At 43.8% G+C, this 25,986-nt stretch overlaps 1 protein-coding gene across 5 annotated transcripts in view; it reads left to right on the top strand.

Moving 5' to 3' along the window:
* ARPC1A (actin related protein 2/3 complex subunit 1A) overlaps window positions 1-25,986 on the top strand; it is a 191,125-nt gene that overhangs the window by 132,522 nt on the left and 32,617 nt on the right. For all 5 annotated transcript variants that reach the window (XM_075830005.1, XM_075830006.1, XM_075830007.1 and 2 more), the window contains 2 exons: window positions 5,482-5,557; window positions 20,709-20,902. In XM_075830005.1, coding sequence (XP_075686120.1) covers window positions 5,482-5,557; window positions 20,709-20,902 — 270 coding nt within the window. The remainder of the gene's footprint in view (window positions 1-5,481; window positions 5,558-20,708; window positions 20,903-25,986) is intronic.

Genomic DNA, 25,986 nt, shown 5'->3' with positions numbered 1-25,986 from the left:
ATTTGTTCACCATTGTGGCGACCCTGTAGCATGTACTTTGCAAGTGAGATTTTTTTAAATTTAATATGTGCTAGATGAGTAGGTGGGGGAATCTGACGTCTATGTGTCATAAATGTTGAGAAAAGAGAGGGACACTGCTATATCACACTGGCCCTTTGTTTAAAGAATCATTTCTTTGAGGAAAAGCATATTTGGTGCCATAATTTACCATAGTACATAATCATCTTATCTACTGTTCTCGTAACAAGAATGTCCTTCACAGAGATTTAAATATTCTATTTTTGGCTTCACAGACCTCAAGCTGCTATTATAATTAGCATGTATTGTTACTAAAAATTAAATGTTTTCAGTCTGTTGCTATAAAGCCTAGTGTCCGTAGGAGGCAGACACAATCTGCTTCTCAGGCATGCTGCACTTTTATTTATTTTTTTGTTAATTGCATTTTATTTCTTTCCTTCAATTCCCTTTTGGGTTCAGGATGGATTTTCAGCCTGGTTTCCAGCCTAGTCAACCCCCTGAAGGTGCCAGGAAACCAGGTAGTCCTCTGCACTGTGCTTTCTCTACCACCGGTCACTTAAGCACCCTTTTCTGCTTCTGCAAGTGGCATGCCAGTACCTTCATTATACATGCAAGGTTACCGAAGTTCATGACCCTGCGTACACCCGAAGATGTCGGCGGATAAATATGAGGGGTACTATCCACCCGCTCATGGGCTGATGTCACTTTTTTCCCCTGGTGTCTGGGTAATGACCGTAAAATGTCGTTTGTCAGACCTGGTTCTCCCTAGGTGTGTCATGTCCAGTCATTCTTTTTGGTAGGGCCTTCCTAATTCAGCCTCCGACTTTTCGGCGAGCTAGGTGGCAGCTCTCTGGCGCTTTCCCCTAGTTTACATGTTTCTTCCGCTGCTTTGGCTGCTGAGGGGATGTGTACTGGCAGGCCACCAGTGAAGGCGATCTCTCTTTATCTGCACCATCTCTGCAGTCAGCGCAATCTGATGGAGCCTGTCAGACCTACTCCAGCCTGTCACAGTCTGCCACCAGGACACCTTAGCCTCCTCTCTAGCCTCCTGTCGGGACACTGCGCCAGGGTTTCGGTAGGGTTAGCTCGGTGAGCTGTTTTTTTTTCTAGTGTCATTTTTTTCCAACGTCTCCCAGCATGTTCCGTGAGGATGACAACCGTCCTCTGTGGTCTTAGTGATCCAATATAATTGCGGTCGTTGAAACAAAAACAAAAACTCCCCTGCGGCTAGCCTACCCTATATTTTCCCAGTTCCTGAAACCAAGGGCCTCCTAAGATACTGCACCGTCACAGGATGTGCCCCCCACCCCCACTGTGCATTGTTCTTCACCCAGGCTTTCTTTATGGGACCATTACAGACTCTCCCAAACTATGGCGGAGTCTCTGGAATGCCTGTCATCCCAAATAGCGGCCCAGATCAATTCTCTCCTGGAATCTGCCTCTGGGGTAATGCACCTCTTCCCCGTGTTAGGTCACGTAAGAGATCCAGAAGCGCAAGGGACAGGTCCTTCTTTTCTTCAGGTTCTTCACTAGCGTCCCCTGATAGGACCCGCATTGGGGAAGCTGCCTCTCTGCAGGATCAGTTTGTCTCCTCTAAAGAATCATTTTACCCTGAATTAGATTCATAACTACTCCCTAAAATGGCAGCCGCTATGCAAGACGTGCATGTCAGGGACACCGTATGTGTTAAGAATGAAACCCCCCCACCCTCCTCGCAGGGCGCAGTGTCTTTCTGCCATCACCAGTGCCAGCCCCTGGTTTTCCCAAACCACAGCAAGTTTGAGGATGTCCTCTCTAAGGAATGAAAGCACCCTGACAGGCGCTTGACTTCCTCTGAGAGGACAGATGTGCTCTTCCCCTTCCAGGATGATTTGTTTTCAAACTTGGCTGTCTCTCCTTTTGTGCATCCTTCTGTGTCAAGGCTGTCCAAGAGCACCGCCCTTCCACTGTCCGAAGCGGCACACTTAGCGATTCTTTTAGCAAGGGCTTGTGCTCTAATCTGCTTTTTGTGGCAGCGGGTTCTAACCTGCGTCCAGCATTTTCTCAGTCTCGGCTAAACTGCTTCACCAGGGCATTACAGATGGAGTTTTGCAGGAGGGCCTGACCTATCTGGCTTTCCTCCCTTTTCGTTACAACAGTGACCGCTAATTTGGCGGAGATACGGCGCTCAGTTTGGCTCAAATCCCGGATGGCTGATCCTCCTTCTAAGAATGATCTCACTGGTCTTCCCTTTGCTGGAGGCAGACTCTTTAGTAAGCGTCTGGATTAACTTATCTCTGAGGCCAAACAAGAGGACCAGCCATCCCACAGATCCGAAAATCCATGCTTTAAACCTAAGCCCTCCTGGCATGGCCATCATTTGTCCCAGAAGCCCTCTACTTCCAAGACATCTTCTGCCTTAGGGTATCTCCCACTCGAGTCTTTTCTTCTTCTAGGCGGGGAGGATTTCTTTCCCATCAGGTGATATGGCTTACTCAGGTGAACGATGCCTAAGCTCAAAGGGTGGTTTAGACAGAATTCAAGATAGAGTTTCTGACCATTCCCCCAGGGTGGCTCTTTTTTTTTTTCCTTCAGGAAGTCATTGTCCCTATTCTACAATCCTAATATTTTCAAGAACCTGAAGAAGTTAAACAGCCTTGTGCATGCTAGAAGGTTCCGGATGAAGTCCATGTGGTCAGTGATTGACTTGTCGAACAAGGCAAATATATTTCCTCCATTGACATCTCTAATGCCTACCTCCACTTACAGTTTCCTTTACTTTGCTATCCGTTCTCAACATTTAGAGTTTGTCGCCTTCCCTTTCGAGGTCGCTACTTCTCCAAAGGTCTGCACCATGGTCAACCTGACTCTCATGGCGCTTTTTCGCCCCAGGGGGGGTCGCTGTTCTCCCTTACTTGGACAACCTTTGGTAATGGCTCCCTCTAGAGATGGCAATCTTTTCAGCCTCAAGATCACCCTGGACACCTTAAAGAGATTTGGATGAATCTGCAACGAAAAAAGTTCCTGGGTATGATTTTCTACACTACGACAGCCAGGGTCCTTCTCCCGTTAGACTGGGTCGGTCCCATCCTGGCTGAGGTGGCTCTCCTTTGCTAGGATTCTGCATTTCCCCATTTGCTTTTGCATGCAGGTGCTTGGCAAAATGGTGTCTGCTTCGAAGCGAACCCCTATGCCAAATTTCACATGAGCTCTTTAAAGGGCATTCCTCGCACACTAGGACAAATCCCATGATTTCCTTGATGAGTCGATCCTCATGCCCCTACGAGTTACTCAGGAGTGTCCTTGGTGGGAGACCTCTTCAGAAATTTTTCAATGTCGGTCCTTCCTGCCCCCCACTTGGCATCTCGATGAATGGCAGATTCTCAGGCTAGGATGGTGGTGTTTGGCATTCCTGCGGTTCAGGGCACATGGTCAAAGGACGAAGCGCTGTCACAAATTAATCTTCTGGAACTGAGCGCCATCTTACTGGCACACTGCCATTGAACACCATTTCCCCAGGGTCCTCTGAGTCCAGACCTACAAAGCCTAGGCGATCACCTATCTGAACAGTCAGGGGAGAAACTGAGCGGCAATGTGGGAATCCTTTCGTATTTTCAGCTGGGTGGAGAATTACATCCCAACTCCGCAATCCACGTGCTGGGTGTAGACAACTGGGGTGCAAACTGCCTCAGTCGGGAAAAGCTGGATTCGGATAATGGTCGCTTCACCTGGAGATTTTTCTTTTGCCACTGGTTGGGCACTCCAGATGTTGACCTCTTCGTGTCTCATCTCAACCACAAGGTACTAATCAATGTGTCCAAGGCTTGGGATCCCAGTGCGCTCGCCTTTGACGCCCTTCACTTTTTGCAAAAGGTTCACTTACCTTTATCTGTTCCCTCCACTTCCGCTACTGCCTAGAGCTCTCAAGCGGGTCAAGCCAGACCGCGGTTTAGCCATCCTGGTGGCCTCAGACTGACCTCGCCGCGTTTAGTACGCCAACCTCATCAATATACTTGCGGATGCCCCATGGCGCCTTCCGCTGCGACACAATGTCAACTTTATTTAACGGTGTGTCTATTGAAGTAAAGGTTTTAGGATCCTGTAGTCTTTTGGAAAATATTATACCAATAATGTTTAAGGCCCAAAAGCCTTAATCGACCAAGTTGTATCACCATACGGAGATTGCCTATTTCTGTTGTGATTAACACAGTTTCCATCCCTTGAAGTGTTCCACACCTTTAGGATTTTTCATCTTTTCTGCAGTCCGGTCTAGCTCAGGGCCTGGCTTCTCTAAATGGCTAGCTTTTTGCTCTCTCCATCCTCTTTTAGTGAATGCTGGCTTTTTGTTCCTATGTAAAGACCCTCTTGCAAGATGTGGCTCTCGCCGTCACCCCTTTTTGGCGTCCTTCTGAAACCTGAGATCTCAACCTGGTTCTAGGTGCTCTTTAGGCCTCCCCCTTCAAAATCATTATGGGATTTGCTGGAAAATTGCCTTCCTTGGGGCCATTACTTGCTTCAGGTGGGTTTAGGAACTGGCGGCACTATCCTGCAAGTCTTTCTTCTTCATGATCCACAGGGATTAGGTAGTGTTCTGTCCCGTTCCATCCTTTCTCCTGAAGTTGTCATCTCTGCCTTCAACATCATTGAGGAGATTGTACGCCCTTCCTCCTGTCCCTAACTGTTCCACCCGCAGGAGCGCGCATTTCATTGTCTGGATGGGGTAAGAGCGGTACGCATATACCTTGCAGCTACTCAAATCTCTTTGTGATTCCGTAGGGACTGCACAAAAGTTTGGTGGCTTTGAAGGCTTCCATTGCTTGCTGGATTAGGTCTGTGATCCTGGAATTTTATCGGTCCAAGGGCAAGGTTCCTCCCTTTCGGGATAGCTGTCGGTGCATCCTAGGCGGTATGACATCCAGCTCCGGTCTCTCAGGTTATCAATGCTGCTAGCCAGGCTTAGGTGACCTACCTTCACATAGTTCTTCCAAATTCATATTCTGGCTTCCTCTGATGCCTTCCGGAGTTGCAAGGCACTCCAGTCCGCTGTTTGTTAGGCGGGTCGCAAGGGGGATTGCTGTGGATTTTTGTACTCTCCTTAAAATTATTTTCAGTGCGGGACACCGATCTCGCCCCCTTTTTGTTTTCCTAGTCTTGGGACTTTGGTTCTGGTTGTTTCGTTGTTCTACCGGCTACATAGATGTGCTGCTACATTTCCTCCTACTGATTTTGTACAAACTGAGTAGCTCGGTGTCTGTGGGAAAGGGTATGACCTGCCTGGGTGGGTTCAACACTTTTTCCTATGTAGAGTCAACCTCCTAGTGGTAGGGGCCTATACGCATTACGGTGAGTACAAACGTCTACGTTTTCTCCAACGGCCTCAGCTGTGAACAAAATAATAGTGTTTTTGCATCTTTGGTAATAAATCTTGTTCATATATTACATAACCTTTTTTTACTGAACAATATCATCTGGCTCTATTTCCAGTGTTTCCCAGCTGAAGACTGAATTTTTGCCTCTACTGAGTGTCACGTTTGTATCAGAGAACGGTGTTATTGCAGCTGTAAGTACTTTCAGAGTGTACATTTTTGGGATTTCATGTTGGAAAGGGGTGGTCTCTGAAAATAATTTTATGGCATATTGCTGGGATATGCCATGATTGTCCAATGGGGGGGGGTCCAACCACAGTGAACCCCCACTGGACATCAGAACGTAGTGACCGTGGTGCTAAGAATGGAGCATTCCACTTAGTCTACTGTCAGACTTATAGTCGGTCTTTGACCATAATGGGCTGACCTTGCAGCCTTTGGAGAAAGCCATGAGAGCGGACACCGGCCGAACGAATGTTGATGGCATATTCTAGCGATATGTTCTCATTGTCTCACCTGAGACCATATCTTTAACCCCTTCCCTCTTTGGCCACTTTTGATCTTCCTGACAGGGTCTCATTTTTCAAATCCGACATGTTTCACTTTATGTGGTAATAACTTCGGAATGCTTTTACCTATCCTAGAGATTCTGAGATTGTTTTCTCGTGACACATTAGACTTTGTTACTGGCAAAATTTGCTCGATACATTCAGTATTTAATTGTGGAAAAACACCAAAATTTAGTTAAAAATTGCAAAAATTAGCATTTTTCTAAATTTAAATGTATCTGCTTGTAAAACAAATAGTAATACCACACAAAATTGTTACCAATTAAAATCCCCATATGTCTACTTTATATTAGCATCGTAATTTTGAACATCTTTTTATTTTTCGAGGACATTACAAGGCTCAGAACTTTAGCAGCAATTTCTCACATTTTCAAGAAAATTTCAAAATACTATTTTTACAGGGGGCAGTTTAGTTGTGAAGTGGCTTTGAGGGCCTTATATATTAGAAACCCCCAATAAGTCACCCCATTTTAAAAACTTTACCCCTCAAAGTATTCAAAACAGCATTTAGAAAGTTTCTTAACCCTTTAGACGTTTCACAGGAATTAAAGCAAAGTAGAGCTGAAATTTACAAATTGAATTTCTGCAAAAAAATTAGTTTTCAATCCATTTTTTTTTTTTGTAACACAAAGTTTTACCATAGAAATGCAACTCAATAATTATTGCCCTGATTCTGCAGTTTTAGGAAATATCCCACATGTGGCCCATAGCGTGCTAATAGACTAAAGCATCGGCCTCCGAAGCAAAGGAGCACCTACTGGATTTTGGGGCCTTCTTTTTGTTAGAATATATTTTGGGCACCATGTCAGATTTGAAGGGCACTTGCGGTGCCAAAACAGTTGAAAGCCCCCAAAAGTGACCCCATTTGGGAAACTACACCCCTCAAGGAAATTATCTAGAGGTATAGTGAGCATTTTGACCCCACAGGTTTATTGCAGAAATTATTGGAACTAGGCCGTGAAAATTAAAATCTAAATTTTTTTCAAAGAAAATGTTGGTTTAGCTAAGTTTTTTCTTATTTCCATAAGGACTATAGAAGAAAAAGCACCGCAAAATTTGTAAGGCAATTTCTTCCGAGTAAAACAATACCCCACATGTGGTCATAAATGGCTGTTTGGACACACGGCAGGGCTTAGAAGGGAAAGAGCGCCATGTGGCTTTTGGAGCTCAAATTTAGCAGGAATGGTTTGCGGAGGCCATGTCACATTTGCAGAGCCCCTGACGTGAAAAAACCCAAAAAAGTTACGACATTGAAGAAACTACACCCCTTGAGGAATTTATCTAGTGATGTATTGAGCATTTTCACCCCACAGGTTTGTCATAGAATTTATTAGAATTGGGCAGTGAAAATAAAAACAATTCCTTTTTTACTTTAAGAAGACGTAGCTTTAGTTTAATTTTCTTTTATTTTCTCAACAAATACAGGAAAAAAAAAGAACCCCAAAATTTGTAAAGCAATTTCTCCCGAGTACGGCAATACCCCATATGTGGTCATAAACTGCTGTTGGGGCACACAGTAGGGCTCAGAAGGGAAGAAGCGACATTTGGCTTTTGAAGTGTAGATTTTGCTGGATTGGTTTCTGGGTGCTATGTAGCATTTGCAAAGCCCCTGCGGGAACAAAACCGTGGAAACCCCCAGAAGTGACCCCATTTTGGAGACTATACCCCTCAAGGTATTCAGTTAGGGGTGTAGTGAGCATGTTAACCCTGCAGGTGGTTTACAGAAATTAGTGTGCACTCGATGTTGCAGAGTCAAAATTGAATTTTTTCCATAGATATGCCAATATGTGGCGCCCAGCTTGTGCCACCATAACAAGACAGCTCTCTATTTATTATGCTCTGTTTCCCGGTTTTAGAAACACCCTACATGTGGCCCTAATCTTTTGCCTGGACATTTGACCAGGCTAAGGAGTGAAAGAGTACCATACGAAATTGAGGTCTAATTTGGCGATTTACAAAGTATTGGTTCACAGTTGCAGAGGCTCTGATGTGAAGTAATAAAAGAAACCCCTGAGAAGTGACCCCATTTTGGAAACTACACCCAACAAGGCATTTATTAAGGGGTGCAGTCAGCATTTTCACCCCATAGGTCTTTTCCATAAATGATTAAGTTGCGGATCGTGCAATTTAAAAATCTAAATTTTTTCCCTAGATATGCCATTTCAGTGGCAAATATGTCGTACCCAGCTTGTGCCACTGGAGAAACACACCCCAAAAATTGTTAAAAGGGTACTCCCGGGTATGTCGATGCCATATTTGTGGTAGTAAACTGCTGTTTGGGCACGCTGTATGGGTCAGAGGGGAGGGATCGCTATTTGGCTTTTGGAGCGTGGATTTTGCTTGGTAGTAGTTTTGTTTGGAGTATTACTGGTATTTCAATTTATAATGCGGGGGCATATGTACGCTGGGCAAAGTACATCAGGGGCATAGTCAGGTGGTATAATAATGGAGTAAAAAAAAAATAATAATCCATAGATATTTTGCTAGGAAGCAATCCTTTATGCACAGGCCAGTGTTGCACTGATAAATGGTGTTGTTTCTTATCCCCCTTTTGGTCCATACTCCGCACCTTTGCAGTTTGGGGAATTTTGCTGGGAAAGGGTTGTCCTGGTATAATACGGGCACCCTCTCTTCCAGCAGATATGTTTGAGCTACGCTGGTTCCTTAACTACTGTTCAGTTCTATGGGAGTTATGGAAACCGCGTAGGTCCGCCAGTTACGCTGTTTCAGTTACTCCACATGCAATCAAGTAGCCGGGAGAGCACAGAAAGCTAGAATGGGGTTTAGGGGGCCCCGTTCTAGAGATAGGTGCGGGTCCTGCATCTATCTGACATTTATGACATATCCTGTGGATATGTCATAAATGTCCTTAATAGAAAAGCCCCTATAAATGCCACGGTCGCTATTGACCACGGCATTTAACTAGTTAAAGGGGTTTGCCATAAAACACATTTATCCCTTATCCACAGGATAGGGGTTACATGTGAGATCGCTGGGGGTCCCACTGCTGGGACCCCCAGCGATAAGGAGAACAGGAGACCGAAAGTCAAGCGCTACATGAGAAGCCTGGATTCTGTGTTTGGCTTATCTGTTCCACAGCTCCATAGAGATCAATGGAGAGCCGCTCGTGCATGCGCAGAAGAATCCCATTGATCTCTATGAAGCTGCCGGACACAGAACGCGGAAGTCACAGCTTCTCATGCAGTTCTCTTCGTAACTTTCGGTCCCCGTTCTCCTTATCGTTCACACATGTATCCCCTATCCTGTGGATAGGGGATACATGTGTTTTATGTTACAAGCCCTTTAAACTGCCAGGAACAGCGAAATTGCTGTTCCTGGCCGTTATAGCAGCGTGTCAGAAGCCCAGTAAGCACGCTCCATACATCATTTCCCTCCAGCTCCATGATGTGCCGGCACGTCATGGGTCGGGAAGGGGTTAAGTAATGAAGCGGGCAAGGCGCCCGGCGATGCTGGGTCCCTTGACTGCAGACTATAAGACGCAGGGACTTTTTAGCATGATTTATTTTTGCTAAAAACTGCGTCTTATAGTCCGAAAAATACGGTAATTTTATTTTTTTATAGACTTAGTGGTATGAGGACTGATATTTTGCGGGACGAGCTGTAGTTTTTATTTGTACCATTTTGGTGTACATGGGACTTTTTGATCACTTCTCTTCCTATTTTTTGGGAGTCCAGGTGATCAAAAAACTGCAATTCTGGCATAGTTTTTTTATTTTTATACAGCGGCCACCATGCGTTGTAAATTACATGTTACCTTTATTCTGCGGGTAAGTCCGATTCCGCTGTTACCAAATTTATAACACTTTCTTCATGTTTTACAACTTTTTGCACAATAAAGTTACTTTTGTAAAAAAAATTATTTTTTCTGTCGCCAAGTTGTGAGAACCATAACGTTTAGTCGACGGAGCTGTATGAAGGCTTGTTTTTTGCGAGACGAGCTACAGTTTTTCTAGATACCATTTTTGGATACATGCGACTTTTTGATCACTTTTTCTTCCAATGTTTGTAGGGCAAAGTGACCAACAAACAGAAATCCTGGTATCGTTTTTTACTCTGTTCACTGCGTGGAATAAATGACATAATTATTTTTATAGTTCAGGCCGTTACTGTCACAGCGGTACCAAATATGTATGGTTTCTTTTTTTCAATGACACCAAGGACTTGATAAGGGAAAAGGGTGATTGTGTTTTATTTTATTACTTGAAACTTTTATTATATATTATATATATTCAGTTTTGAAACTTTTTTTTTTTTATATACTTTTTTTTAAGTCATACTAGAGGATTTGAACGTCCAACTGTCTGATTTGTTTTTTTCTAATACCAATTGCACTACCTGTGTAGTGCAATGTATTAGATCTATCAGTGATTCACTGACAGCAAGCCGATTAGGCTTAGCCTGCCGGCCGGGGCCTGATCGGCTTACGTAATGGCAGAGCAGGAGGCCATTGTGCTAGGCCTCCTGTTGCCATAGCAGCAATTGGCAGCCCTGATTGCTTGGCTGCCGATCTGCTAGCAACCTCTAAGATACAGGGATCGCTTTTGATCGTTGCATCTAAGGGGTTGATGACAGTGATAGGCGCTAGCTCTGGTTCCTGCCATTACAGGTGGTTGTCAGCTGTAACATACAGGTTTGATATAGTCCCCTCCTCGGCGGGTGCATGGTGTCATATTGCAAATGCACCGTTGTCCAACCTGCCTGTGTAGAAAAGTGTGACAAGAGCGTCAGCTTCTCTGTCACTCACCAGCCTAAGGAGCACCTATAACACTTCTCCCACCAGTGTCACCTTAGTTAATGATCAACCACTGAGGGGGTGCCCTTGCTGGCCACGTATCTGGAAGGGCTGATATGGATGGTGAGTGTTTGATTCCCCCCATGGGCCACCGCTTGTATACAGTTCTGTCAGCAGACTTAAGAGTCTGCTGAACTCCACCCACCAGTCCCTACCATTTTACGAGCACTTCAGGCCTTTATTGCTGCTCTACGCCTTTTCCAGCCATATTTTACTTTAATATGGCCAGTGCCATTTTCGACAGCCTAGCGATGGCGGCTCTATTTTTACTACACAAAACAGTACAAGCAGGGGGGACGGGCCCTTTATTCATCTAATCAAGCTGTAGCGTGTTTTTTTTTTTTTTTACTACCCCCTTATGGGGAATCCGCCTCCTCCTCTGATTGGCCGCAGTCTCGCTCTCACATGACTGCCACAGCAGCCAATCGAAACAGTTCGGGGGGGGGGGGGGGCTATTTGTCCTCTCTGTCTCTCCTGCATTCGGATGCTGCTGTGGGACGCAGGACCTCCTGACCAGAAATCGGATGTTTTGAAAATGGATAGGACTGGCTCATGTCCTTTTTTTCTCCTACCCCTCTAGCCTTAGGACCCATGCACACGAACGTGCTTTTGCGGCGGCAATTCCCCCGAAAATCCATGGGAGAATTGTGGCCCCATTAATTTCGATGGGGCCATGCACACAACCATGGTTTCCATGGTCCGTGCATGGCCCAGGAGCCTGGACCGCAGAAAACGCGCATGTCTTATTACGGCCGTGTTCTGCGGTCCAGGCTCATAGGAAATAATGGACATGGCCATGTGCACGGCCAGCGATTTGCGGGCGGCCCGCGGCTGACATTCCGCTGCCGGCCGACCCGATAAAGCCGTGCACATGGCTACGGTCGTGTGCATGAGCCCCCTGTAGGTGAAGCCACCCAGCCCCCTGTAGGTGAAGCCACCCAGCCCCCTGTAGGTGAAGCCACCCAGCCCCCTGTAGGTGAAGCCACCCAGTCCCCTGTAGGGGTTGCCACCAAGTCCCCTGTAGGTGATGCCACACAGCCCTCTGTAGGTTGCACCCATCCCCCCCCCCCCACATTCCAGGAGAAGTCACTGACTTCACTGTCCATATATGGACAGTGTAGTCACTGACTTCTCCTGGAGAGGAATTCCCTGCCACAGGTCGGGAATTCCGCTTCAGAAGTGAGTGACGTCACTGTGTCCATATATGCACAGTGTAGTCACTCACTTCTCCTGTAGCGGAATCCCCGGCCATAGCGTCGGGGATTCCACTACAGAAGTGAGTGACATTGCTGTGTCCATATATGGACAGTGTAGTCACTCACTTCTCCTGTAGCGGAATCCCCGGCCATAGAGTCGGGGATTCCGCTGCAAAAGTGAGTGACATCGCTGTGTCCATATATGGACAGTGTAGTCACGCACTTCTCCTGTAGCGGAATCCCCAATCCCCGGCCTGTCGTGTGAATTCCGCCTAAAGGGAGTATCTAGTGTTGTGCAGTACTAAGTGGTTTCTATTAGTTTCTCAACTCCCACAATTGCAGTGTGTGATTTAGTGACTCCCTCTACTGCCATGTGTGACCATAAGGGAGAACCCTTTCACCACATAACCATTAAAATTAATTCTGCATGTACCAAATACAGTACTAAGTTTCCTTGTGATATGTCTACTTCCCTATGCGATGCATGCATGCCTCCAGTCCAAACGCCAGCGACTACTGCACCCCATTCATGTCTGGTATGTGGGGTCTGGATTCGGGATGGGCCCATTACTTTTTTCAGGACTGTTGATAACTTAGCGAACATTGCTCCGTCCATGATGGTCACTTTTTCTGGCCATCCTTCCCTGGACTCTTGTTTTGGCTGTTCTCACTCACCTGGACTCTACGTCCATGTCGTCCTCTCGTGGCAGACTCCGAAAGCGGACCAGGTCCGCTTGCTTGCCTGCCTTCACTTTCACCGCAGCCTTTTCTGTCTTATCTCCCCCACCAGAGTTGGTACTTCTCTTTACTTCTTCTCTCCCTGCAGAGGTTCTTTCAAAGGACGAACTGACGGATTCTGACTGATTCGGCTGACAAAGGATCGGCCCCTCCCCATTTCTGTGAAGCTGCTTATTAGAGCTGTCCGTGACACCTTACAAGTTACTGATTCCTTTTCAACTGACCCAATTTCCTTTTTTCAGCCTCAACGTTCCCAAGCGGTTTTTCCAGCCTCATCGTATGTCCAAGTACCAGAGTTAGGCTACCTGTCACTCGCTTCAGTGGTGGATCTCCTCCCCGGCAGTCTTCCGGGTTCGCGCCTTGCTTTTACTTAATTGGGTGATCCTCTCCACTGATGTAAGTCCCAGGGGGGGCGGCACTTTTCTGAACCTCAAGGCCCCGTGACTCTTGTCTCCACAGGAATTCTCCCTTCCCATCAACCTACTTCGTTGCTTTTGGCATCTAAGGCTGACGTCACGACTTTTCTGCAGGGGGTTGCTTATGCAGTTCCCCTTATGGGCCTATGTTCCCTTCTTGGCATCCCTTCTTGGGTTTTGAAGGTCTTGCAGTCTGCTCCTTTTAAACCCTTGCGAGAAATGTCCCTTTGTCTTTTCTTTTATTCTTATTTTTTGGAAAGTGTGTTTTTTTTTTTTTGGTTGTAGTGACCTCCATACTGGGGTTCTCTGAATTGGCAGCTCTATCTCTTGCCTTTCACCTTTTCTGACTTTTCAGCGGGACAAGACGGTGCTCTGCACGGTGCCTCCTTTTTTTGCCCAAGGTTAATTTTGCCTTTTACATTAATGAGGACATAGTTTTGCCGCACTTTTGTCCATCTCCCAGTCATCCGAGGGAGCGTTTCCTCTATTACCTGGATGTTGTCCACGCCTTGCGAACTTACCTTTCCGTCGCTGCTTCCTATAGGACGACTGATTCCTTGTTCATCCTCCTAGGGGGTCCCAGGAAGGGGTTAGCAAACTCTAAGGCCACTATCATTTGCTGGGTCGCAAGGTCTTGCAGGCTTCTGTGAAATATGTGAACATGTCCTGTGTTATGTTCCTGCCCCTGGGGTTCATGGTTCATGGTTGTCAGTTTGAGGGATTCTCCTCTATTATCCGACATTCTATTTCTTTTTTTTTTTTAATTCGTTTATTCAAAATATCACATACAGAGTATCACAGCAATTGGATATAACATGACAATATCCATGATGACAATATATATACAGTATATAATATAACCATTAAAGACAGATATATTTGTAGCAATAATCTACTAGTCAAATGTCAATCAAATGGTGAATTACAGCATTATTACATGCTGTTTTCCATATATGAAAGGGAACATTTATATAGATCGATCAAACCAAACAAAACAGGTCGCCTATGTCGCATTGCAAGGTCACAGATATTGTAGCCCTATCCCCTGCCGGAGAATTGGGGGATTAAATGATCCTATTGCTGAGTAAAGTTATCATCAGGAGCTATTCTGGAGTCTAACCAATTTCCCCACACTCCCTGAAATTTGTCCGGACACCCTCTGTGGGAGTATACCACCTGTTCATATGTAACAACGGTATTAACCAATCGTTTCCAGGAGTTTATTGATGGAGCTGTGTCTGCCATCCAGTGCATGGCTATTGTTTTCCTAGCCAAAAATAAAGATTCTCTAATAAAAATACCAGTGTGTCGTGTCCAGTTTCCATCATCAATGAGTCCCAGTAGGGCTATCTTCGGGGAAAACGTCAGAGGACTAGGCAATAACGGAGTAATAACCTCATATATCTTCGTCCAAAATGTTAATATGTATGAACATTCCCACATAAGGTGCCAGAAATCTGCCTCTGACTGACCACATCTATGGCATGCTGAAGTAGGTATTTTTCCCATTCGGTGTAATCTCACTGGGGTGAGATAAGCTTGATGTATAATGTACAATTGTATGAGTTTATTATTGATAGCCGGAGAGACTGTCAAATGTGAATTTAAGATGTCAGTCAAATCTTCTAGTGAAAGGTTTGGTATTTGTGTCTTCCACCTGGTTAGGACCGGGAGTGGGGTATGGCTAATTTTAGCCGTCATCAGATGTGTGTATAGGGCTGTAATAAGACCCTTAGGGCCTTGAGATTTCAGTATGCCTATAAGTGGGTATGCTGAGATCGTGGAATGAGGTGGGAATTGAGTCTGTATGGCGTGACGTGCTTGTAAGTATTTGAACCACTGCAAATCTGGAATATTATGTATCTCTTTGACCTGTAGAAATGTAAGGAACAGACCACTATCATACATATCTCCTAATTTGGTGACTCCCATATCCCGCCACACCCGTGCATCAGTCAATGACTGGAGGCATGGTAATATGGGATTATGCCACAGAGGGAGTTCCGGGATTACATCATGATATACCAGTATTTTCTTGGTTGCCCGCCAGACCGCCAATGCCAGAACATGTATAGAAAGTAGGTCTGTATGGGGGGTAAACTTGGGGTATTCTAGGAAGCTGATCAGATTTTTTACTGCCACCAGGGAGGCTAAATAGTAATCTGTGTCAGACAGAGGGGAATCTCGTACCCACCCTTGGATATTGCGGAGTTGTCCTGCCAGGTAGTATAGGTGGAAATCCGTTAAGGCCATTCCCCCTTCAAGTTTTGGTCGCTGCAGTGTGGCTAGACTAAGTTTAGACCTAGAAGATCCCCATATAAAACGTGTTATCAAGGTATTAAGAGATTTGAAAAACGATATGGGGACTATAACAGGCATATGTTGCAAGATATACGTACATTGGGGTTGGACTACCATCTTAACCAAATTGATGCGTCCTGCCACAGATAACGGGAGTCTAGCCCACTTCTTAAACCTGTCTCCTACCTTAGTCAATAATGGGGTTAAGGATGTATCTCGAGTTTGGCCATGATCTTGGACTATAGTCACTCCCAGATATTTAATGCTAGAGACAGTGTCAAGGCCATATTGTGACATAAATGGGTCTGGGGTCGGATATTTAGCTGTATATAAAATGGCCGATTTCTGCCAATTAACTTTCAGACCCGAGTACTTCGAAAATTCGTCTAATAACCTGGCCGCCACATGAAACGAGGAGTTTGGGTTATCCAGAAAAAGGACCATGTCGTCTGCGTAGAGGCCTACTACAGAAGTTCTGCCCTTCCATTGTATACCAGTAAGGTCTGGGGAGGCTCTGAGCCGAATCGCCAATGCCTCTATGGCGATTGCAAATAGGGCGGGTGATAACTGACAGCCTTGTCGGGTGCCCCTGAAAAGTGAGAACGGGAGAGAAGGAGTATTATTTACCACCACGTTAGCCTTAGGAGACTTGTATATTAATCTGATCCATTGACAAAATTGAGGACCAAAACGTTCCAAGCAGGCCCATAAAAACGGCCATTCTACCGAGTCAAAAGCCTTCAGAGTGTCCAGAGAGGCAACTGCCCGGTGCATGTCGTGCCCTACCCAATTGTACTATGGCCTGTACCTTTCTAATATTGATACTGGTAGATTTCCCTGGCATAAATCCGGTTTGATCTGCGTGTATGATAGAGAGGATGACTTCATTCAGCCTTTTAGCTAATAATTTTGTTAGAATTTTATAGTCTACATTGACTAATGATATGGGCCGATATGAATTACAATCGAGAGGTTCTTTACCTGGTTTCAAAAGAACAATAATGGTAGCGTCATAGAACGTGGGAGGGAGAGCGTGTAGGTTGGCCACCTGGTTAAGGGTGTCTAGAAGAAGCGGGGCTATATTATCTATGTATTTGCTGTAAATTTCAATTGGGAGGCCATCCGGGCCAGGGGATTTATTAAGGGCCATATCACGGATAGCTTCCTGTATTTCTTCAAGTGTAAAGGGGGCATCTATCATAGACTGTTGATCAGGTGTTAAAGTAGGGAATGTGAGCCCACCTAAATACTCTAGATTATCTGCCATAGAGTGAGGGGTGGAGGAGTTGTATAATTCAGTATAATATGTCCTGAACCTAGATGTAATACCCCCCGCTTCAGTGATAATTGATCCGTCAGAGTCTCGAATTCCCAACACCGTGTTAGTATCATTAGCTCGTTTTATGAGATGGGCCAGCAATTGACTGGATTGATTCCCCATTTCAAAGTAATATTTTCTGGTGAAAAATAGTTTACGTTTGGACTTAAGATGGATCTGTCTTTTATATAATTGAGTTAAGCCCAACAAAGCCGCTCTATGGATATCCATGGGGTCTGTAACATATTTTGCCTCTGCTTCTGAAACCCGTTCCTCCAACTCCCTCTCCACCCGTGCCGAAGTTTTTTTAACATATGATACACACTATTTCAAACAACCCCTGAGGTAGGCCTTGAACGAGTCCCAGCGTAATGTGTGTGATATGGATGAGTCATTGATTTGTAAAAACTGATCTATCTGATCTGGAATACGGTCAGACGAACCAATCAATTTCAACCAAAAGGGATGAAATTTCCAGTTGGTCAACAAACCCCTGCTTGGAAATGCCAAATGGAGCAATATTGGGCTGTGATCAGATACACCTCGAATGTCATGTGTAATCTGGGAAACATAAATTTAGACATTTGGGGACCCGAAACAGTAGTCTATCCTAGACAGTGTGTGTCGCCCTGTCGAGTGGCAAGTGTATTCCCTCTCGCCCTGGTGGTGAGTTCTCCAAAGGTCTATCCACCCCACACCATCCATCAGTCGACCTAAGGGGGTAAGAGCCGGGTTGGACGGGGATATGGAAGCTCCAAATCGGTCTAAATGTGGGTGCATAACCTGATTGAAATCACCCATACATAGTATAAAGGAGGTTGGAAATTGATGCGCAAAGGTAATAGCTGCCTGGATTACATATAAATTAGCTTGTTTGGGGTTATAAAGGCATAGAAGTACATAGGGCCTGGTATCTATTTCGGCATATATAAACACAAATCTTCCCTCAGGGTCTCTACGGGTTTGAATGGGATTCCATCTCAAGGATCTATGAATAAGGACAGATACCCCTCTGGAGTAGGAGGTATGGTATGAGTGGCAGGACCATTGAATCCAGGTTATTTTTTTTAGATATTCTGACCTGTCAGAGGTAAGGTGGGTCTCCTGCAGACCAATAACATGGGGATTGGAACGTTTCAGATGAGAGAATACAGATGCACGTTTATGGGGGGTACCCAGACCACGCACATTCCACGATACACACTTTAGAGTTTGAGCCATAACAAGTAATGGAAACAGTAAGTGTATATATGATAGACAGGGACCTGGTCCCTTAGATTATGGAAAGGACTTGCGACATAGGTTAGTAACATTAAAACATAATACCAGATCAGGGTATCACTGAAGAACAAAAAAAACAACAGAAACAAAATGACCCTATGGAGATGTAACATTAGGGGTTAAATATGAAGTAAATGGGGAATGCCTGACTATAGTTTGTCAGACATGTGACCAGCACGCCTGGCGAGAGCAGCCTGGAACCTTAATACCAAGGGGTTAAGTATCACTCCACAGGCTATATATCGAGTATGACACCTAGTGGACATAAAGGTATGTTACAATAGATTAGAATTGTGTAACTCCCATCTAATTATGTGGGTATATCTAAAAAGTGTGGATAGCACTGGACGGAGTTTATCTTCTGTCCGGGAGACTCTATCTTCCATATCGCCAATACGCCCTCTCAGATTTTGCATGTCTCGACGCAATAATGTGACATCTATCTTTATTTCATCAATTTTGCCTGTCAATGAGTTTTTACAGGTATTAATGGCCGCCAATAATTGCGCAGAAACCTGGCGCAAAGTGGGTTCAGGATCTGTCTCGGGTTCGGTGTTATCCCTTTGGGAGTCGCCTTCTTTCACCTTTCCTTGTGTGGAGCGTGTGGCACGTGGAGTGGCGACCGCGTCGTCAGTATCTGTATGAGCATATTCTTTCAGCCTATCCATAGTGGGCTGAAGTTTAGATTTGTGCATGTCTTTTATGCGTAATATCAAGATGTTCCAAAAGTAGCGGGGTAAGGGATGGGGCCCTGTATTGCAGGGGGAAGCGTATGACTGAGGTTGTTGTCTCTGATAATGTAGGATGGTCTTGGAGAGTAATGGCAGGATTTCAGGACTATGTACTATGTTCTCCTCCTTGTAACAGTCCTGGCAGACTGCAGAGTATTAGTGGTTAGGAAGGATGTATGCTGGGGTTACCTCTCGGTACTGTGCAGGGGCCTGGGCGTCTCTCACTTCCTCTGCACCTCTCTCAGAAGGCCCGGCTGTGTCGTGCAGGCCTCAGGGCCGTTAATAAGGTGGGAGTCTGCAAGGTTTAATCTTTCCTACCTCTTCCAGTAGCGACGTCCTCTCAGGAACGTCTGGTATTCCGGGCCCCCGCCGGTATATTACTGCAGAATGTGCTATATGTATAGCCGGTGCGGCTTGGTGCAGTCGGCGGTCAGGGAGATCAGCTAGGCCGCATTTACACGCGGCTCTCTCAGCACTCGGTATTTCTTCGGCTTCCGGTGGAGGCAGATGTTACTGCTTTGAACTGGAGGTAGTCAGGGTTATGGTGGTTCGGTTCCGGCTGCTGCCGATCACCAAAGCATGCTGTCAAGTCAGGATGTTTCAGGAGTATTCAGCAGTCCCCTGGGGAGCAGCTCAAACGCGTCCAGCCATCTTGCCCGCTAGCCACGCCCCCCGACATTCTATTTCTTACCTTGTATCTGCTTCTTCTACTGCTTGCAGACAGACTGAATAGCTCAGTGTCTGTGGGCAGGGTATATCATGTTGGAGGGGCTACTTTTTTAATTATATAATGTTAAGCCTCCTAGTGGCAATAGCATATACCCATGTGTCCCTTAAACTGGATGAGAAGTAAAAGAATTTTACAGTAAGTACTCAAAAAAAATCAAGTTTTTTAGTATAAATCTTGCTAAAAAGTCCCTTCGTCTTATAGTCGACTGACCTCCCTGACCGCTTCCTTAACCCCTTCCCGAACTATGATGTGCCGACACGTCATGGAGCAGATGGAGTGATGTTTGGAACGGGCTCACGCACTTAGCCCGCTCGGTACACTGTAGGTGTCAGCTGTGTTTTACAGCTGACACGCTGCTTTAATGGCCAGGAACTGCGATGGTGCTGTTCCTGGCCGTTTAACTAGTTAAAGGGGTTTTCCCATGAGAGATATTTATAAGATATCCACAGTATATGTCATAACTGGCAGATAGATGCGCGTCCCTCCTCTGGCACATGCACCGATCTCTAGAACAGGACCCTCTAAACCCCGATCTAACGATTGCTGGTTCAAGTCCCCTAGGGGAGCTAATAAAATGTGTAAAAAAAAAAAACAAGTGTTAGATACATTTTCAGGAGTATAACAAAATCTTAAAAGTTCAAAAAAACTCCCCTTTCCTGTTTTTTTTTTTTTTTTTTAATCAAGCACAATGTAAAAAATAAACAAAAATTTGGTATCGCTGTGTCCATAAAAAGTCAGAACTATTACAAAATACCATTATTTAACTCGCAAGGTGAACAGCTTAAAAATATTAAATAAATGAAACCGCCAGAATTTAGTTTTGTTTGGTCACCTTAGCACTAAAAAAAAAAGAAATACAATGTGATCAAAAATTGGTGCCAATAAAAACTACAGCTCATCCCGCAAAAAAATAAGCCTTTACACTGCTCAATCGATGAAAAAATGTATAAGTAATGGCTCAGAATGTGGTGAAACGGATCAAATTTTTTTTAACAACTAGTTTTTTCTTTGTAAAATATTTTTTCCTATTTTCTAGTCCCAAAAATAGTTGCCATTTAGTTATAAAATGTTTTGGCATCGGTGGAGTACACACACAGCAATTTTTATCATGGATTTTATTTTTCGATCTGTATATGGCTAATGTACTTTATTTTAAAAGGAAAAATTTAATAAATGAAAGGGAATAAATGTATATTGTCAAATGTTTAATCTAGTTTTCTTTTGTGTGTGTTTGTGTGTATATATACTGTAGGGGCATGATTGCTGTCCCATACTTTTTACCTATGATGACCATGGCTCATTGACATTAATTTCAAAACTCGACATTCCCAAGCAAAGCACGCAGCGCAATATTTCTGCTATGGAGCGCTTTAGAAACATGGATAAGAGAGCAACCACAGAGGACCGCAATACCACACTGGAGACTCTTCACCAGAACAGCATCACGTAGGTGTTAATGTGCATGTAAAAGGGCAACTCCTAAAAAATTAGTGTAGGATTTACTATAGTGTGCGTTGTCTACTGCGATGACTGCAGGTATGTTGTACAGTTTTACAGTTGTACCTATAGAATTAAAGGGGTTGTCCAGGGAAAAAATTTTTTCTAAAAAGTGTCCTCCAGCCTTGATTTGCCTTCCCTAATAACCCCTATTAAACTTCTAACCAGTTTTTGTTTGATCTCCATCGTCACTGCTGCTCATCTGTTTGTTTACATTTCTTGCTGTTTGTTTACATCCCTTACTATCTGTTTCCTGTCTTGTAACCCACCATACCCATGATCCCCTGTAATGTAGATGTGACCTGCAGTCCTATGTAACACCACAGATAACAGTGATAACTTTATGATTACAGATAATGTGGTAGATGTTGCCTGCAGTCCTATGTATCATCACAGATAACACAGTGATAACTCACTGAGGACAGATAATGTAAGAGACAAACACATGCAGAGACACGCAGAGACACACACACACACACACACACACACACACACACACACTTTACTGAAAAAATAAATCTCGGACAACCTCTTTAATCCTTATAAAAAGTTGAGAATATTTGAAAATATATTGCTTTGCGGTACTTGTTTTGTACTGGTCATGTATTATAGTTTATTGATGCATTCACAATTCTGCAGGTTTGTCCTGGTGTTTAACCCCTTCAGGACTGAGCCTGTTTTGGCCTTCAGGACGAAGCCGATTTTTAAAATCTGACATGTTTCACTTTATGTGGTAATAACTCCGGAATGCTTTTACCTATCCAAGCGATTCTGAGATTGTTTTCTCGTGACACATTGGACTTTATGTTACTGGCAAAATTTGCCCGATAGATTCAGTATTTAATTGTGAAAAACACCAAAATTTAGCGAAAAATTGCAAAAATTAGCATTTTTCTAAATTTAAATGTATCTGCTTGTAAAACCGATAGTAATACCACACAAAATAGTTACTAGTTACCATCCCCCACATGTCTACTTTAGTTTGGCATCGTTTTCTGAACATTATTTTATTTTTCTAGGACGTTACAAGGCTTAGAACTTTAGCAGCGATTTCTCACATTTTCAAGAAAATTTCAAAAGGCGATTTTTACAAGGACAAGTTCAGTTCTGAAGTGGCTTTGAGAGTCTTATATATTAGAAAGTCCCCATAAATCACCCCATTTTGAAAACTGCACCCCTCAAAGTATTACAAAACAGCATTCAGAAAGTGTATTAACCCTTTAGGCGTTTCACAGGAATTAAAGCAAAGTAGAGGTGAAAGTTACAAATTTCATTTTTTTTATACAAAATTCATTTGTAATAAAAAAAAATCTATACCACAGAAGGTTTTTCCCAAAAAATGTAACTTATTATTTATTGCCCAGATTCTGCAGTTTTTAGAAATACCCCACATGTGGCCCTAGTTCGGTCATGGACTGAAACACAGGCCTCAGAAGCAAAGGAGCACCTAGTGGATTTTGGGGCCTTCTTTTTTTAGCATATATTTTAGGTACCATGTCAGGTTTGAAGAGGTTTTGTGGGGCCAAAACAATAAAGACCCCCAAAAGTGACCTCATTTTGGAAACTACACCCCTCAGGGAATTTATCTAGGGGTATAGTTAGCATTTTGAACCCACAGTTTTTTTGCTAAATTTATTTGAATTAGTTTGTGAAGATGAAAATCTACTTTTTTCTGAAAAAACGTAGAAATGTTTAATTTTTTCAAGGTATAAAAGAGAAAAAACACCCCAACATATGTAAAGCAATTTCTCCTGATTATAGCAATACCCCATATGTGGTAATAAACTGCTGTTTGGACCCACAGCAGGACTCAGAAGGAAAGGAGCACCATTTGGATTTTGAAATTCTGATTTTGCTGGAATGGTTTTCAGTGCCGTGTCACGTTTGAAATGCACTGGAGGGAACAAAATAGTGGAAACCGCCGGAAAGTGACCCCATTTTGGAAACTACACCCCTCAAGGAATTTTTCTAGGGGTAAAGTTAGCATTTTGACCACACGGTTGTTTTGCTGAATTCATTGGAATTATTCTGTAAAGGTAAAAATCAACTTTTTTTTTCTGAAAAAAGGTAGCCATTTTTAATTTTTACAAGGAATAAAGGAGAAAAAGCACCCCAACATTTGTAAAACAATTTCTCCCGATTACGGAAATATGCAATATGTAGTAATAAACTGCTGTTTGGACCCACAGCAAGGCTTAGAAGGGAAGGAGCGCTATTTGGCTTTTGGAGCTCAAATTTAGCTGAAATGTTTTTTGGGTGCCATGTCGCATTTGCAAAGCCCCTGAGAGGCCAAAACAGGGGAAACCCCCCAAAAGTGGAAATTACACCACTTAAAGAATCTATCTAGGGATATAGTGGGCATTTAGACCCCACAAGTCTTTTGCAGGATTTATTAGAATTAGGCCGTGAAAATGAATATCGACATTTCTTCCACTAAAATGTTGCATTTTTTTCAATTTCACAAAGGATAAAGGGGGAAAAAGCTGCCCAACATTTGTAAAGCAATTTCTCCCGAGTACGGCAATACCCCACGTGTGGTCATAAATGGTTTTTCATTAGAAAGTAATTAACCCTTTCTGGAGTGATCCATTTTTTTCTTTTCCTTCTTAGTTTTTTCCTCCCCGCGTTCCAAGAGCCACAACTTTTTTATTTTTCAGTCAATAGAGCGGTATGAGGGCTTATTTATTGAGGGACGAGCGGTCGTTTTTATTGGTGCAACTTTTTGGTACATACAACTTTTTGAGCACTTTTTATTAAATTTTTAGGTAGAGCCAAGGTGACAAAAAAACAGCGATTTTGCCGTTCTAAATTCTTTATTTTTTTACGTGAGACGCTCCATACATCACCCCCCACACTACGACATGCTATGTCATGGTGCGCGCAGGGGTTAATGCGCAGCGCATGGTGCGGAGTGAAAATTACAATTTTCCACTCATATGCCATTTTAGTGCACTATATGTTATGCCCAGTTTGTGCCACTGAAGACAAATAACTCAAAATATTAACCGGGTTCTCCCGGGTATGGCGATGCCATATCTGTGGACGTAAATTGGTGTTTAGGCACGCTGCAGGGCTCAGAAGGGAGGGACGCCATTTGGCTTTTGGGGCGCAGAGTTTGCTTGGTAGTTGTTCTGTTTGGGGTTTTACTGGTGTTTCAGTTTATAATGTGGGGGCATATGTAATCTGTGCGGGGTACATCAGGGTACATGTTATCTGTGCGGAGTACATCAGGGTACATGTTATCTGTGCGGAGTACATCAGGGTACATGTTATCTGTGCGGGGTACATCAGGGTATAATAAGAGGGTATAATAATGCAGTAAATAAATAATAATCCGCAGATATGTGGCCGGTGTCGCACTTATAAATGGTGCCCGATCTTATCTGCTTTTGGACACGCTGCACATTTTGCATCGCCATATTCTGAGAGCCAGAACGGTTTTATTTTTTCACCACCGGAGCTGTGTGAGGGTTTATTCTTTGCGGGACAATCTGTAGTTTTCATTGGTACCATTTTGGGGTACCAGAAATTTTTTTGATCACGTTTTATTCCATTTTTTGGCAAACAAGGTGACCAAAAACCATCAATTCTGACAATGTTTTTTATTTGTTTTTTTTATGGCCTTCACCCTGGGCTATAAATGACCATTTGATTTTATTCTGCGGGTCGATACGATTACGGCGATACCAGATGTATATAATTTTTTTATGTTTTGCAGCGTTTGTGCAATAAAATCACTTACTTATAAAATAAATTAATTTTTGTGTCACCATATTCTTAGAGCCGTAACGTTTTTATTTTTCAGTCAAAAAAGCGGTGTAAGGGCTTGTTTTTTGCGGGACGGGATGTAGTTTGTATTGGTACCATTTTGGCGTACATGCGACTTTTTGATCACTTTTTATTGTATATTTTGGGAGGGTTGGTAACCAAAAAAATTGTGATTCGGGCAGTTTTTCGTTTATTTTTTTCGCGGTGTTCACCGTGCGGGGAAAATAATATTACAGTTTTATAGTTGGGGTCGTTACGAACGCGGCGATACCAAATATGTGTACTTTTTTTAACGTGTTAATTTTTTTCCTATAATAAGTCTTTTTATAGGAAAAAAAGCATTCTTTGTTTATGTCACTTCTAACTTTGATTTTTACACTTTTTCAAAACATTTTTATTATCTTTTTTTTACTTTTTTTACTTGTCCCACTAGGGGACACTTAGACTGGCAGCTCTGATCGCTGCTGGAACACATTACACTACACACGTAGTGTAATGTGTTCTAACTGTCATTGTGACGTAACTGTCACACTGACAGGAAGCAGAGGAGGAACGGCCGGAGGCTGATCCTCCGAGGCTTCCGTACATGGCAACCCGGAGGTCATTGTCTGGCCTCTGGTTGCCATGATAAGGATCGCCAGCCCCCGCAAATACATGTGGGGGGCTGCCGATCCGCTGTAAACCTCTTTGATGTGGTGATCGCAATCGACCACCGCATCGAAGGGGTTAATTGCCGATTTCAGCGGCGACAGGCCGCTGATCGGCAACGGGGAGAGCAGGGCTGACACCCTGCACAGTTAGCCGCCGCTGTGGTGTAGCGCCGCGCGGCGGTTAACTTTTAAAGCGCGGACGTAACTGTACGCCCAGGTGTGCGAAGTTACTGCTTATCTGGACGTACAGTTACGCCAAGGTGCGGGAAGGGGTTAATATTCTGTTAAGGATGTGTCGACCATTTAGACTGTGAATGCAGCTCCTAGTATAATACAGGCTGTAACTTGTTCAGTACAAAATAATTTAAACTTTGTATTTATAAAGTTACTATGCTTTATATGTAGATTATAAATATATATGTTTATGCATCAACATTTATTACATTCATACTCCACAATATAAGCCACATGTTGTTTAACCCTTTCATGAGCAAGGTTCATTGATGCCCCTGTGTCCGTCCAATTTTCCATCACTGATATGCACTTCTTTAGCCCCTTCCCGACATTTGTCGTAAGTATACGACATGGAAAGCCAGTGCTTCCCGCAAAATGTCG

Source organism: Rhinoderma darwinii, chromosome 6, assembly GCF_050947455.1.
Source record: "Rhinoderma darwinii isolate aRhiDar2 chromosome 6, aRhiDar2.hap1, whole genome shotgun sequence".
Classification (NCBI taxonomy): Eukaryota; Metazoa; Chordata; class Amphibia; order Anura; family Rhinodermatidae; genus Rhinoderma; species Rhinoderma darwinii.
Note: the sequence above shows the minus strand (reverse complement) of the source record. Positions and strands in the feature narration are given on the sequence as shown.